The sequence below is a fragment of the Dioszegia hungarica genome (assembly GCF_025882075.1).
Source record: "Dioszegia hungarica strain PDD-24b-2 chromosome Unknown MKK02contig_19, whole genome shotgun sequence".
Classification (NCBI taxonomy): Eukaryota; Fungi; Basidiomycota; class Tremellomycetes; order Tremellales; family Bulleribasidiaceae; genus Dioszegia; species Dioszegia hungarica.
In genome coordinates, this window is record NW_026515776.1 from 483,782 (window position 1) to 497,337 (window position 13,556).

The 13,556-nt window shown below is 57.5% G+C and overlaps 5 protein-coding genes across 5 annotated transcripts; 2 read left to right on the top strand and 3 right to left on the bottom strand.

The window, feature by feature from the left end:
• Window positions 1–122: 122 nt before the first annotated feature.
• On the bottom strand, window positions 123–3,494 carry MKK02DRAFT_18557 (uncharacterized protein; the record flags this gene model as incomplete). Its single annotated transcript, XM_053085968.1, has 11 exons — window positions 123–341; window positions 392–423; window positions 510–576; window positions 689–1,315; window positions 1,492–1,646; window positions 1,770–1,872; window positions 2,001–2,185; window positions 2,330–2,478; window positions 2,557–2,611; window positions 2,846–2,956; window positions 3,065–3,494. The coding sequence occupies 11 exons, from the start codon at window positions 3,492–3,494 to the stop codon at window positions 123–125; spliced, it is 2,133 nt and encodes a 710-aa protein (XP_052943084.1).
• A 1,001-nt stretch (window positions 3,495–4,495) lies between these two features.
• MKK02DRAFT_39287 (uncharacterized protein) lies at window positions 4,496–5,218 on the bottom strand (the record flags this gene model as incomplete). The annotated part of the gene is made up of 4 exons (XM_053090521.1): window positions 4,496–4,758; window positions 4,824–4,881; window positions 5,107–5,144; window positions 5,197–5,218. The coding sequence occupies 4 exons, from the start codon at window positions 5,216–5,218 to the stop codon at window positions 4,496–4,498; spliced, it is 381 nt and encodes a 126-aa protein (XP_052943085.1).
• Window positions 5,219–5,459: 241 nt separating this feature from the next.
• MKK02DRAFT_29165 (ribosome biogenesis-related protein) lies at window positions 5,460–6,898 on the top strand (the record flags this gene model as incomplete). The annotated part of the gene is made up of 4 exons (XM_053087732.1): window positions 5,460–5,500; window positions 5,548–5,643; window positions 5,712–6,061; window positions 6,420–6,898. The coding sequence occupies 4 exons, from the start codon at window positions 5,460–5,462 to the stop codon at window positions 6,896–6,898; spliced, it is 966 nt and encodes a 321-aa protein (XP_052943086.1).
• A 404-nt stretch (window positions 6,899–7,302) lies between these two features.
• On the top strand, window positions 7,303–10,862 carry MKK02DRAFT_39289 (putative subunit of the heterodimeric FACT complex; the record flags this gene model as incomplete). The annotated part of the gene is made up of 9 exons (XM_053090522.1): window positions 7,303–7,327; window positions 7,386–7,415; window positions 7,550–7,770; window positions 8,446–8,551; window positions 8,703–9,144; window positions 9,228–9,467; window positions 9,704–9,826; window positions 10,014–10,498; window positions 10,561–10,862. 9 exons carry the CDS (start codon window positions 7,303–7,305, stop codon window positions 10,860–10,862), a joined length of 1,974 nt encoding a protein of 657 aa, XP_052943087.1.
• Window positions 10,863–11,372: 510 nt separating this feature from the next.
• MKK02DRAFT_39290 (major facilitator superfamily domain-containing protein) lies at window positions 11,373–13,346 on the bottom strand (the record flags this gene model as incomplete). The annotated part of the gene is made up of 9 exons (XM_053090523.1): window positions 11,373–11,563; window positions 11,616–11,890; window positions 11,993–12,081; window positions 12,138–12,304; window positions 12,363–12,436; window positions 12,489–12,548; window positions 12,602–12,817; window positions 12,865–12,961; window positions 13,007–13,346. 9 exons carry the CDS (start codon window positions 13,344–13,346, stop codon window positions 11,373–11,375), a joined length of 1,509 nt encoding a protein of 502 aa, XP_052943088.1.
• Between the last annotated feature and the right edge of the window lie 210 nt (window positions 13,347–13,556).

Below are 13,556 nucleotides of genomic sequence, written 5' to 3' on the forward strand. Positions count from 1 at the left end.
TGACCTGCTGCGAGTTGCTATAGCAATCTTGCATATCAACTCAAACAACGCAGCAGACTCGCCCGGCGCGAATCCCGGCCTTCCACCTCAATCTCGATTTGACCCTGCCCTAATCCGAGGCCCTACTCGCCCTTCGGTCCCAGCCCTCCTCCGACTCCACGCCTGAACCGTCCCTCTACCTCTTTCCGCTGTCTCCATCGTTGCGTCTTCCTCCAGCCCGTTTCGAAGAAGGACCGGATGTAGCTGAACGAGAAGATGACGAAGAAGCCGAAGGTTAGGGGAGTGGAAACCATCCAGAAGTAATTCACGCTCTGGTCGAGTTGTGGGAAGTCCGTGAAGTTCTGATTGGCGGTCAGCTGGGCTGGGTCTCCATAATTGGAAGTGAACATACCATTCCGAAGAAGGATGAGATAAAGGTCAATGCTGTTACGTAATCAGCATTCCTCCTTTCCGCATCTTGTCATCTTCTCCTGATCTCCTGATGCTTTGCACAAAGCTAAGCAACTCACGTAGGAAGATGACAGTCACGATGCTGAGGCGCTCCATCGACTCGTTGGTGTTGAAGGAGAGAATATTCTGCGTGATCAGCCAAAAATGGCGCCAAATCCCCCAAGCCGCCCTTTTCCGATCCTCAATGCCTGCCCGATCCCCAAATCCCTCCCTAGACAAGAAGGGGGGTGATACGCACGAATATATATTCAGTGAGATGTTCACACACAGCCACGTACTGGTCCATACTGCTCACCACCATCTCCAGATGGTCAAGGACGTCCCCAATATAGATTTTGGTGAGTGGCGAAAAGTATCCGACGGCGGGCGCGCCGTTCGAACCAGCCGAAAGTCCAGCGGATGCGGAAGGCGGCGGCGGGGTGTGCGACGTTGATGGCATGTAGCTGCGATTCGATCCGGGCTCTTCCCGCGGTGTTGCCCAGCCAGGTACGCCCGTCCCGCCCCGAGCGGACGGATCCCGCATCGACGATATTGTCGGCGTGTATTCGGGTATAGTCAGGCTCTGTACCGAAGTGTTTGCCGACTGACCACTGTGTCCACCAGCACCGGCGCCAGCACCAGCACCAGCGAGCGAGATGATGCTCCCGCCCCGCTCAACTTTGACGGGAATGGCCGACGCCGCCGCGGAGCGTTGAGCGTCCTGATCCCGGATATTGGACGTGATGTGGAGGAGGGGCGTCATGGCTCTCCGAAGCCGGATGAGCTGGGAGGAGAGGATATGGAGGTGTCGGACCGTGGCGATTTCGGGATCGACCAGGACGCTCGCTTCGAGTCGAAGGATCTGGGCTTCGAATGTTTGGGAAACCTGGGGGTCAGCGATAAGCCTTGAGGGGCTCATCCTGAAGTAACGCAATGCCTGACGCCTGGACGAGACGGCTGATCCCCATTGTCGTGCCAAAGGTCAAGCTCTGCGTCCAGAAGGAAGCAATGAAGCGGTTGGATCCCGCAGTACGTGTTGGTGGGGGAAAGTAGATGACGTACCTCGACGGCCAAATCCGCCGCAATGTCCAAAAACGCCTGCGCGAGCATACTGACATCCGCGCTCCGCCTGAGTAAAGACTGATCATCCTCCAGTCGCTCATAAATGGGGTTAACGACCTCCCTGAATCGGCGCTGAGAGAGGGTGATGATCGTGCCTAGATTGTCAGCTGGACTCCTCATCTCTCCTGCTAGTTGTCACGGCAGTTCATAGCAACTAAGGTGGAAGAGGCAAAATAAGGAGAAGACGGAAGAAAAGGGAGAGAGGGAAAGCCACTCACCCTCACGAGTCATGAAAATGCTAATGATCCCTCGGCGAATAGGTACCATATATTTCGCACTGAGCTGATCGACCGTCAAGCGATGCGCTTCTTTCTGGTATGGCTAGGAATCAGCTCTGTCTATCGCGCTCGGGATTGATAAGGAGAGGGTCTCGCATTGCAGACGCAGAGTAGGAGGAGCGGGAGTCCCGGTGGGTAGTGGCGAGCAGCAAGCAAGAAGCGAGAACGTACCGATTCCCCATTCTGCAACTTGCTACCGCCCACACTCGGCTCAAACACCCCTTCCACACCTTCCGGCAGTCTCAATCCGGACCCGCTAAACCCCTGCGGTCCTTGTCCTAGCCCCGGTCCTCCTCGTGCCTTTCCACGGCCTAGAACCTCCTTGAGCCGCTCGATCGTTCCTTTTCGCCTTGGTCCTCCTCCCACTCCCCCTCTGCCTTGAGCTACACCATCGACTGCCGATCCGGTCGCTCCCAGACCAGCCTCGGCGTCACCATCCATACCGTTACCGAACGGCGAATCCTCCACCCCTTCGTCGTCCTCGTCGTGGAACACCCCACCCTGCAATGCCGCCTCGATGGCCTCTTCGTCGGAATGGTGGATGTGGTGGATGAGGAGCTGGAGGTATAGGTGTGAGCGGTAAAAGTCGAGTTTGGAGCGCGGGGAGTTGGAGCTCCGGAGGGCGTCCTCGACGGCGAGGGGGTGGAGGCTGGCGGTGTCAGCGATAGTAGTTGACTAGAGTGGCTGGTGGACTGATGGTCACCAGGGCCAAGAGCAGGGGACTCACTTGTAGTTCAGCGTCAAGGTCTTGATGACTTCCCAATTCAGCCCTTGGACGTGGACTGTACATCAGCACTTGCCGCCTGCCTGTCTGCCTGCCTGCCTGTTTGCCTGGACCGACCCTCCACCGCCCAAACCCCAGCGCGGTCGTGCGAGCAGTACCAGCGATACCGGCGGGACTAGCGCAGCAATAGCGTCAGGGCCAGCGTCGGAGCTGAGCACCGAGCAGAGCACGGGGTCGCAGAGGGGCGAGGGGGTGGGCACAGAGACAAGCCAAGGGAGAACCCCAAACTCACTCCATCTCACACCCACACTCTTCCCATCTTTCCCAACCTTCCGTTTCCCTTCCCCAGCCAACCACTCCCCCAGCCTCTCGCCTGGAAATTCAACACGGAAATTCATATCCCCTTCGTCCTCGCCGTACTCTTCTTCGTCTCCTGCATCTTCCCCCGCCCCAGCACCAGCACCCTCCGCGCCAGCCCAACCCCCAGCCCCACCCCCAGCCCCACCCCCACCCCCAGCCTGAGATTGCGGCGGCGTATAATTCGCATAATCCACAACCGTAACCGTCGTCGCCCCCTTGAGTCCTCCATACGCCTCCTCGTCCCTCCGGCTCCTCACGTTCACACCGGGCTCATCCCCCGTCCCTCCCCCCGGCTGGGACAACCATCTATAGCGCGGTTTTTGGCCCAGTCCGGAACTCTTTCTCCGGTCTGCCCCAGACCCAGAGCCAGGCCCGAGAGCTGGCGAGTTTGGAACCGAAGAATCCACGGACCGATGCGACGCGTGCGAGTGGTGTGACTGGTGTGAACGTTGTCGGGCTAGTCGGCCCGCATCGATCGATTTCCGGGGTGGGCGCCAGCGCACATTTTGGTTCTGGCCCAGACCCGTTCCGCTGGGCCGAGAGGTTGATGCGGATCCGGATCCCAGAGAATCAGGGGACATAGGATCCTGGTCCATGAACCGAACAGGGGACATCATGGGTTCTCTGATAATTGGATTTGGATTTCCAGGACGACCAGAGCCTTGTCCTTGATTGGGTGCGTGAGCGTGGGCGTGGGCGAGAGGAGGCGGCATATCGATTGACGTGGGCGATAAGGCCGAATCATCCCCCGCGAACGGGGCCGAGGGGGACGTCGATGTGAAGCGGTGTGCGGCGCGGACGGCCATTGCTCGGGACGCGAGGGAGGAGGAGGAGGATGTGGATGTGGAGGAGGGGTGGGCGAGGGGGGAGGGGCGGGTGGGCGCGGCGTTGGCGTTGGCGTTCGCGTTCGTGCTGGAGCCAGACATGGTACCGTACCCTGCATGTGGTGGACCTGGTGGAAAGGCGGATTCCTGGCCAGAGGGAGAGACACGGATATCGGGATTGTTGTTGTTGTGGCCTAGTAAAGGCGAGTGAGGACTTGACATGATGTCCTCCTCAAGTCGAGCTGATAGCGACTGGAGGGCTTTATATAGCGGATTGACAGGCGATACTCTAGGTTGGGCGATCAACGAGAGTATATCTGGAGCTGCTAGAGGATAGCTTGAGCCAAAAGTGGAGGTGCCTGGCGGAGTTTACCGCTGCCACCAACAGGATGACGCTGTGAGATATGGCTATGGGTATCTCAATGGTGCTTCATCTGGGTAGCTGATACGGGACCATATGGCCAGGACAAGCTGGGAACGAAATCACAAGAAGCCAGAAACGGATGCATCTCCCCAAAGTCCCGCGCCCTACGCTCTACTCTCCGACCTTCTTTGCCTTGCCCTGTTCGACCAAACCGAGAGGACGAGTATACCGGGGACAGAGACAGGCCAGGACGACGGTGGCCATGGTGGTGAAGCCGTTGATGATTGGTATGAATGATGTCCGGTGAGAAAGGCAGGTACCGTGTGGCGAGTGGTAAAAACGGAGTTGAGGCGGTTAGGAAGGGGACGGGAAAAAAAATCGTCAGCAATTCCCCCTATGCGAGAAAAAGACAAGTTGCTGCAGGCGCAAGACTCACCCGAGCGTATTGAATGAGCTGGAAGCCTGATCCGAGGAACGCAGCTGACCAGAGGACCATGTACGCGCCTGTTTGGGTGGAGGCGAAATAGCAGCGATTCGCAAGAGCGAGGGCGAGCGAGTGGGCCGGAAGCATGTATAGCAGGGAGTCATCGGGGTAAGGCGCGATAAAGAAGCGGGATAGCGTGAACAATAGACATGGGGCGAGAAGAGAGGGAAGAGCTAGATCAGCAATGTCCACCAATTGTCCATTACCCCGGGCCGAGATGGACCAAAATAGTACGCACTAAAGTAGACCTTTGAGCGGGCACCACGGAGGTATACGAGGTTCTTGCCCTGCTCGGCCTGTAGTGTCAGCTAGACCTTCCAGCTGGTTGTCGGCAGGTTCCCGCATCCTCTCCCTTCGCCCCGAGCTCTGGCGCTGTCCCGTCTGTCCTTCCGTCATCCGCTCGAAAGCGGCCGGACTTTGTAACAAGCCGCAATAGGCTACCCGGTCATAGTGATGACCGAGACCCGAACACGACCGCGCAACGAAGCTTGAAGACCAGAGAACCGGAAGGGAGGACAAACCTGGAGCGCAATCTGCTTCTGCCTAATCACCGGCTTTTCTGCAGGATCAGCTCTTGCTCTTCGCCGTGGCTCCGAAGCGAGGCAACTGACTGTTTACCACCCAGTCGATCATCTCTGTTACTGTACTATAAGGGCGGTAAGGTGTAGGTGTATAGGGTAAGGTGTATAGGAAGAGGTTGTATTCCGCCTCTTTCCGGCCCAGTAATATCCTAATCAGATTATTTGATTATATCCCATGCCGTAAACCCCTTCCCAGCGAGATTTCAAGCCAGCCAGCCAGCCAAGTGCTATTTGTATAGCCTATACTCTTACCTACCCTTCTCACTCTGCAGCTAAGACATACTATAAGCAACATGGACGTAGCTCAAGACTTGGCCGAATACGCAGCGAAGCAGTATGTCTCCCCTCTGGATTGGAAGACGAGCTGGAGCTGACCATTAGCGCGAATAACGTGCTCGAGCGAGATGTTCCCATCGAGGTGGATGCGGGTCTGCTTGCCGCGTTCGATAACACCCCAGTGGACGAGGCTGCCTATGCGTACGTTGCACGTCACGACCATCGCATCAGCAGCAGTAGCAGTAGCAGCAGCTGACATTGCCGTACAGCGACCTAAACCCCCACCTCCTCTCCCTCACCCTCACATCAACCGCCTCCCTCCTCGCCTCGCTCTTCACCCTCCCGCGCGCCCACGCTCAGTCATCCACCAGCACCGGCACCGGACCCACCGCGACCCTCCCGCCGCCCAAGACGTTGTTGCCGAGGGAGAAGGCGCTGCCCAAGCCCAAGCAGCCGACCAAGTGGGAGCGGTTTGCCAAGGAGAAGGGGATCAGTCATCGGACAAAAGACAAGAAGGAGTGGGATGAGGAGAGGGGAGAGTGGGTGAGCAGGTGGGGGATGGGGGGGAAGAATAGGGAGGGGGAGGAGCAGTGGTTACATGAGGTTAAGAATAGGGATGGTGAGTCCGAGTCCGTACAGAGCGAGCGAAGCGAGCGGAGTGCGGCGAGGACGAGGCCGAGGCCGAGCGGAGCGAGAATGTCTACTCCCGAGCGGAGCGAGAATGTCTTCTCCCGAGCGGAGCGAGCATGTCTCCTCCCGAGCGGAGCGAGAATCTCCCTCGAGCGAAGCGAGCATCTCTTCTCGAACAGAGCGAGAATCCTTATCTGCATTTCCTCACCCTCCAACCCATTCTTCTATTCCCTATGATTCTTCCTGTCCTGTCTCCTCCTCTCTATCATGAACCCTCGCCCTCTCGTTGACTCTACTCTCCTCTCCACTCCCCTACCCCTACCCCGTCCCCACGCTGACCCTCACAGACGCCGACCTCGACCCCGCCTCGACCCTCCGCGCCGCGCGCAAAGCCCGGGTCACCAAGAACCTCAAACAACAATCCGCCAACACCAACCGCGCCATCAATGCCAACGCGTCTACCGACCCCGCCATCGAAAAAGCTCGAGCCGACAAGGTGTCATCCCGCACCAAGCGGAAATCAGAGATTGACCGGACGCTCCTGATTACGGGTACGGCGACGGCGAGTATGGGGCGGTTTGATAAGAAGCTTGAGGGGGAGCCGAAAGTAAAAGGTGTGAAGCGCAAGTTTGAGGCGAATGAGCTGCCCAGTGGCGGAGGGGGCGCGAAAGAGGAGAGGGAGAGGCAGATGGGGGTGCTGAAGCGGGTGGAGAGGGGTGAAGGGAAGAAGGTGAGGAAGGGGGGTGAGGGGCGAGAGGGGGATGTGAATGCCAGAAAGGCGGTTAGGTATGAGGGGAAACAGCAGAGGGCGAGGCAGAAGAAGTAGGCGAGGCGGGGAGGAGCGGAGGGTGAGGGAGAGGGGAGAGGGGAGGGGAGAGAGGGGATTTCGAGCTGGAGAGGGAACAGAGGAATTAGAGCTACAACCTATCTCGGACCGGTTCTAGCCTCTTTCGCATGGTCTAGACAGTATTGATACAGATCCCGTATATGTGTGTAATGCGTAGAGTATCGTCTGCCATGTGCCTCGTATTAGGCGCTTTTAAGCTCATCATCATAAAGTATCGGGGAGCATGGGAGTGGAGGTAAGATGACGTGGATTCTTGTGCGGAAGTATCGCCACACGCGACTTGGACGCGACTTGCAACGATCAGCCAGCCAGCCTTAATTCGTCTGTTATTTTATCTCTCTACCTTCTTTGCTGATCTCCATCTATACAGTACAGGCGATATCATGTCGACAGTCACATTCGAGAATGGTCAGCTTCACGGTCCATGGCTCTGAGTATGCCCTAGACGTATAGCTGATATCTGTAGTCTTTCATGGCGATTCGTCCGATTTGGGCAGTACGTCTCTTCCTCCTCTCCACAGCACTGCCCCTCCCCTTCTACTCCGCTTTACCCCCCTCCTTCGCCCCCCATCTCTCACTTATCCACACTCATCTCGTATTCTAATTCACTGACCTAATCCTGACTCGCAGAACTCCGCTTCAACGCAGCCGGATTCGGCTGGAAATCATACACCTCCGAATCGGCCGAACCCCTCACCTTCTCCGGAGGGGACGTGAGGGCGGCGGCATGGATGCGGGTGGCGAGGGGGTTTCAGGTCAGGTTTGGGATGCGCCAGGCGCAGGGGCAGGGGCAAGGGCAGGGGCAGGGGCAGGAGGGGGGGAAAGTGACGTTTGAGGGGTTTAAGCGGGATGTGAGTTGGTTTTTGGGGGTTGGGGTTTGGGTGATGTGCGTAAGCGGGAGATGGAGAGGAGTAGAAGAGGGAGCAGAGGGGAGGGGAGGAGAGAAAGGGCGGACAGAGGAGTGGAGGGGAGAGGAGAGGAGAGGAGAGGAGAGGAGAGGAGAGGAGAGGAGGGAGACGTCGATTTGGGACTGGAGAGAGGCAGGGGGTTGCAGGACCGGGCTGAGGGGACTGAGGGGGCAAGGAGGAAGGAGGGGCCGGAGTGGAAGACTGGACCGTTATGCAGAGGGGAATGGAGGGCTAGTGGATTTGCTAGCAAGCAGACAAGGAAGCGGCTATACGGGGCACGGGGCACGGGGCACGGGGCACGGGGCACGGGGCACGGGGCACGGGGCACGGGGCACGGGGCACGGGGCACGGGGCACGGGGCACGGGGCACGGATGAAGGAGACAGGATCTGGCCGTATGAAGGGGCGGTGGTACTGCGGAAACAGGGCACGTGTGCGGGACATCATTGAACGCGGGGGAAGGGACAGAAGGGATAAGGGAACAGTGGGGGGCTAGCTAGCCAAGAAGAGGTGGAGCTATGCGGTCGGGGCGGGGTCGGCACACTTGACGAGGATGGGTCAGAAGGTGGAGGGAGGGTTCTGGTACCGCGCTTGACCCAAGCGCTATGCTGACTCGCAGGACCTCGATAAGATCAAGCGGACGCTAGACGAGTTCTTCTCTGTCAAGCTTGAGATTCGGGATATCAGTTTGAAGGGATGGAATTGGGGAGAACTCCAAGTGCAGGGTGGGTGTCTCGGTTCTACCTCTACTTTTTCATGGCGCTTCCTCCGCTATTTCCTGATTCCTGACTGGCCTCGCCTTGTCTTGCCACTCTCGCCTCGGCTGCCTTGACTCAGCTCGGGCCGCCTCCCCTCGCTCAGTAGCTGACTCTCCAGGCAACGATATCCAATTCCAAGTCCAGACTCGCCCAACTTTCGAAATCCCCCTCTCGGTCATCTCCAACTCCAACATTGCCGGCAAGAACGAGGTTGCGCTAGAATTCACCCCGGTCCCTATCACAATCGCCGAGAACGATCTCAAGACGCGCCAGCCGGACGAGCTCGTCGAGATGCGTTTCTACGTGCCCGGGAAGAGCACGTCGTCGTCCAAGGGGCAAGGGCAAGGGCAAGGGCAGGGCCGGGCCAAGAAGGAGGAAGGCGAGGAGGATGAGGACGAGGACGAAGAGGAGGATGAGGAAGAGGTGGAATTGGATGAAGAGGGGAATGAGGTGACGGCTGCCGAGGCGCTGCATCGTAAGATTTCGGAGAGGGCGGATATTGGGGGCAATGTGGGAGATAATATCGTGACGTTTGAAGAGGTGCTGGTGCTCACGCCAAGGTGGGTTCAGGTCTAGCCTGCGGGCTCTGGCTGCGGGTCTGCGCGCTGCGGGTCTGCGGGTACAGATGCTGACGACTCTTCAGAGGCCGATTCTCTATTGAATTCTTCCTCGACTCGCTCCGCCTCGTAGGCAAATCAACCGACTACCGATTACCGTTCACATCGATCCACCGGATTTTCCTTATCCCCAAAGTGGACGATCTGCACGTGCAGCTCGTACTCGGCCTGGACCCGCCGATTCGGCAGGGCGCGACAAGGTATCCGTTCTTGGTGGCTCAGTGGCCGAAGGATGAGGAGGTGGATGCGGAGTTGAATTTGGAAGAGTGAGTCTGAGCGGAGCGCGTGAGGGAAGTGAGTGGAATGAAGCAAGAGAGGGCGAGCGGAGCGGACACATTGAGCATGTCTGGCGAGCAAAGCCGGAATGTTACGCCAGCAGAGGAAGGTTCCCTTGAAAGCTGAATGAGAATACCTATCGAGCGGGAGCGGGAGACGGGTCGTCCCGGGGCGGACTGCGCTTGCCTTACAGTATACGAAAAGGAGAAACAGCTGACACCACCAGGGAAGAGCTGGAAAAGTACCCCGGCCTGTCGAGAAAATACGAAAGCCCGACATTCCAGGTCATCTCGCTCGTCCTCAAGGCATTGACGGGGAAGAAGATTACCCCGCCGAGTTCATACCGAACGTGAGTTGCCTGAACTATGCCTTCGTCTTGGCCTGCTTTAGCGTTTTCTACGGCTTGACCTACTCCCAGAACCACTCCATCCCTTTTCTCCGATCCCCCTCGCCCTGACTGCTTTGCTTCTTCATCCTGCCCTATCCAGGACCCAGGCCGCACGCCATGGCCGCCCTTGCGCCGCGCTAATCTCCAGCGCCCAAGGCCTCTCCGGCGTCAAAGCCAACGTCAAAGCCGTCCAAGGCGAGCTCTATTTCCTCGAAAAGGGTCTCATCTTCATCGCCAAGCAACCCATCCTCATCGATTTCTCCAAAACCGAGTCCATCTCCTTCTCGCGCGTCGGCGGCGGCGTCGCCTCGGCCCGGACGTTCGACATGCGCGTCGCCCCCAAGTCGGGCGGAGCGGACCACGTCTTTTCCGCCATCTCGAAAGAAGAGGTGGATGGCATTTCGGCGTTCCTGGGGGGCAAGAATGTGAGGCTGAAGAATGAGATGGAGGAGCCTGATTTGGGGGATGTGGATATGGAGGAGGAGGTCGAGGGGCTTAGTGATGAGGATATGAGCGATGCGAGTATACCGAGTGAGGATGAGCGGGGGAAGGGCAAGGGTAAGGGGAAGGGCAAGGGGGAGAAGGGACGGGCAGAGAAGCCTAAGAAGGCGAATGATGATGATGATGAGTCGGGTACGTCTTTCCTGGTTCCTTTCTTGTCTTGTCATGCCTGGAGCATTAAGCTAACTTTTAAGATGATGAAGACTTCCACGGGTCTTCATCGGACGGCGGATCGCCCTCTGAATCATCCTCCAATTCGGACGCTGGGAGCGATGCGGGCGGAGGTGAATCCGACGCGTCCGATCCGATGATGGAGGAGATTGCGAAAAAGGCGGCGGCCAAGAAGAAGGCGGCCAAGGCGGCTGGTGCTGGTGCTGCCGATGAGGAGGGCAGTAAAAGGAAGAACAAGACGACAAAGACAAAGAAGGGGAGTGTTAGTGGGAGTGGAAGTGAGGCGGAGGAGAGGCCAAAGAAGAAGAAGAGTAAGAAGGATTAAGGGGTGGCGAGGGGGTGGGTTGGGCGGATTGGGCGGGAGCTGGGGCTGGATCTGGATCTGGGGCGGTGTCTGGGGCTGGGGGTAAGCCTGGGGCGTAGGGCGGAAGGATCAGGTAGCCAGCAGGAGGGTATGAGCGTGAGGTGTGAAGAGTGCAGGGATGGGGACCAGAGGGGTTGTAGGTGTTTCCATCAAAAGCAGAGGTGGCTGGGTGAACCAGTCGCTGGGTGTTTCGGGCCTGGTACAGATCATGTGGGGTGTGGCATGTACGATGATATGATTCAACAGCATTACTGAGTTGCTAAAGTCGCTGCTGACGAAACGGCCGCAGCCACCGCTTGAGACTACTATACACCGTGCAAGGCAACTCCAGCACCAACGTGCTTGATGCAAAAACCTGCATCACTTGCCCAATGGTCCGCACGGAGTTGGACTACTTATACATCCAGATGTTCGTAATTAAAGACCTACAGATCCCTCACGAGCTCGAGCCCCCGTACCACAGCCCGTAGCCTACGCTTTCGCCCAGAATCGCCTTTCCCGATCCCACCTCGCGACCCATATCGACGCTGCGCCGACAAGGGAGAGGACAGCGCCGAGGACGATACCCTTGTAGAAGGAATCGTACCGCTCCATAGGTGTTCCGGAACCTAGGAGTGCGCCGAACGACGGTCCGCAAGCGAGCTGTGCGAAGGCCATAACGACTGGTTGGTCAGCCAACTCCTTTTCATTGATTCAAGGTAGAGAGAGACTTACACAAAGCCTGACCCATCATGGTCCCCCCATACCGCATATCCGTCGCCGTCATGACCGCCAACGGCGGCTGGAGGCATACAAAGCTCCCGCCCGCAATCCCAATAATGACCACCATGGCCACCAGCCCCGCAGTGGTGTTTTTGACGGCGAGCCAGATGAAATACATGATGACGAATAGAGCGTTCCCGATGATATTGGCGTTGTAGGTTCCTATTCTGTCGGCGAGAATGCCGGAGCCGAGTCGGCCCACGACCGAGGAGCCGTTTTGGATGATCCTGGAATGTCAGCTTGGGACAGGGCGAAAAGTAGTTGTGGAAAGCAAGCGAAGGAGCCACTGCTGATGGACTGGGTAGGGACCTAATGAAGGTGTAGCTTACAGGAGATAGGGCGCCAAAGATCCTAGACCGGCTAGTTGGCCATATGTCCCGATATATGTCAAGAATGCGAAGAAGGCGAATCCGAAACACTGCCCAGTCAGCTCAGTACTGGCCTGTCTCGTGCAAGCAGTTCCAGTAGACTGACAATGAAGTTGATCACAACGCAGTTGTATTGCAGGCTCCTGAACGCCTGGAAGTAGAAGAACGATCCCGCCGGTCTGGGCGGTAATCGAGTCTTGAGCAGACAGAAGGCTGTGATACCGCAGAGGCCACAGATCAGGGCCATGAGCCGACATGTCCAGCCAAAGCCAACTGAGGTGTCAGCTCCCAGACTTCCAATGCAGGAAGGGTGACAAGGAAGCTGACATACTTCTTTGTGGTAAGTTGGCAAGGATGAGCGGCCAGACGACGGAGCCGAGAGAGGAGCCGGTACTCATAAGACCGCTACTTTCATTAGCTTCAGTTCGGTGACTGATGCTTTTAGAAATGAGCTCACAATGCTAGTCCACGACGTTTCTGGAACCACTGCCCCACGACTGCTATTGGGCACATGAAGCTGTATGTCAGCTCTTCCGCTCAGACCTTTGTCGGGGCAAGTAGTGAGCGTACAGCAAGTTCGCACCCCACGGCAACAGCGTCGCATGGACCAGCATGAGCTGATAGTACTGCGTACACAGACTCAGCATACAGAAACCAAGAATAAGGAAGAACGTTCCCGAGGCGATCAGTGGGCGATGTCCGAATTTATCGAATAGCGCTCCGGTAAAGCACGATAGACCGAATGTGAAGAAGGACTGCAGCGAGGCGATCCACCCGATTTGAGAGCTGAAGATCAGCGTCTGGCCCTCACAGATTAGGACGGGTGCGCTTACTCGGTATACTCGACAAGGAAGCCAGTCCGATATAACGTCTGGAAGGCGCCTATACTACCCGCAAGCCCAAACCCGCAGAATACCGTCCAGAAACCACCTGCCTCTGTCAGTTCCGCGCATACCTGTCAGTTTCTCGACTTACCAAACACTACGAGCCAAGCTTCTGTTCCTCCATCCGGAAACGTCGGCTCTTCCTGCCCTCCATCACTCGCCTCCAGGTCTCCCTTCTCATCCCCTCTATCCGCCAAATCCTTCTCTTCACTCCCTTCGGATATAGCCGATGCCCTCCTCCCGCCTGTATTTTGAGCGTTTGCGGCGCGCCGAGACTTGGTGGACGTTGCTGACATGCCACGTTGCAGCTCTGGGAAGGCGACGACGAGGGCTGCGGGGTCTGTGAGGGATGTTTGGCGCTGCAGAGGCGCGAGGATGGACGGTGGGGCGGCTCGGCGAGATGGTCCCGCGTCGGAGGGTTTCGTGGACATTTTGGCTGGTCTGTGTTCGTCGAGTTATGAGGCTTCGCGGAGTAGCTGTGACTATACACAAGAGTTGTATCAGATCGCAAAGAAGTACTCAGAAGGATGAAGCACAGACGATGAATGAAGCAGCAGTTGAGTCGTGCGAAATTAACCTGCGCGACCATGGTCCGAGGTTCCGGCAAAATCGGCGCCTGTCAAGATCCGAGATTTATCCGG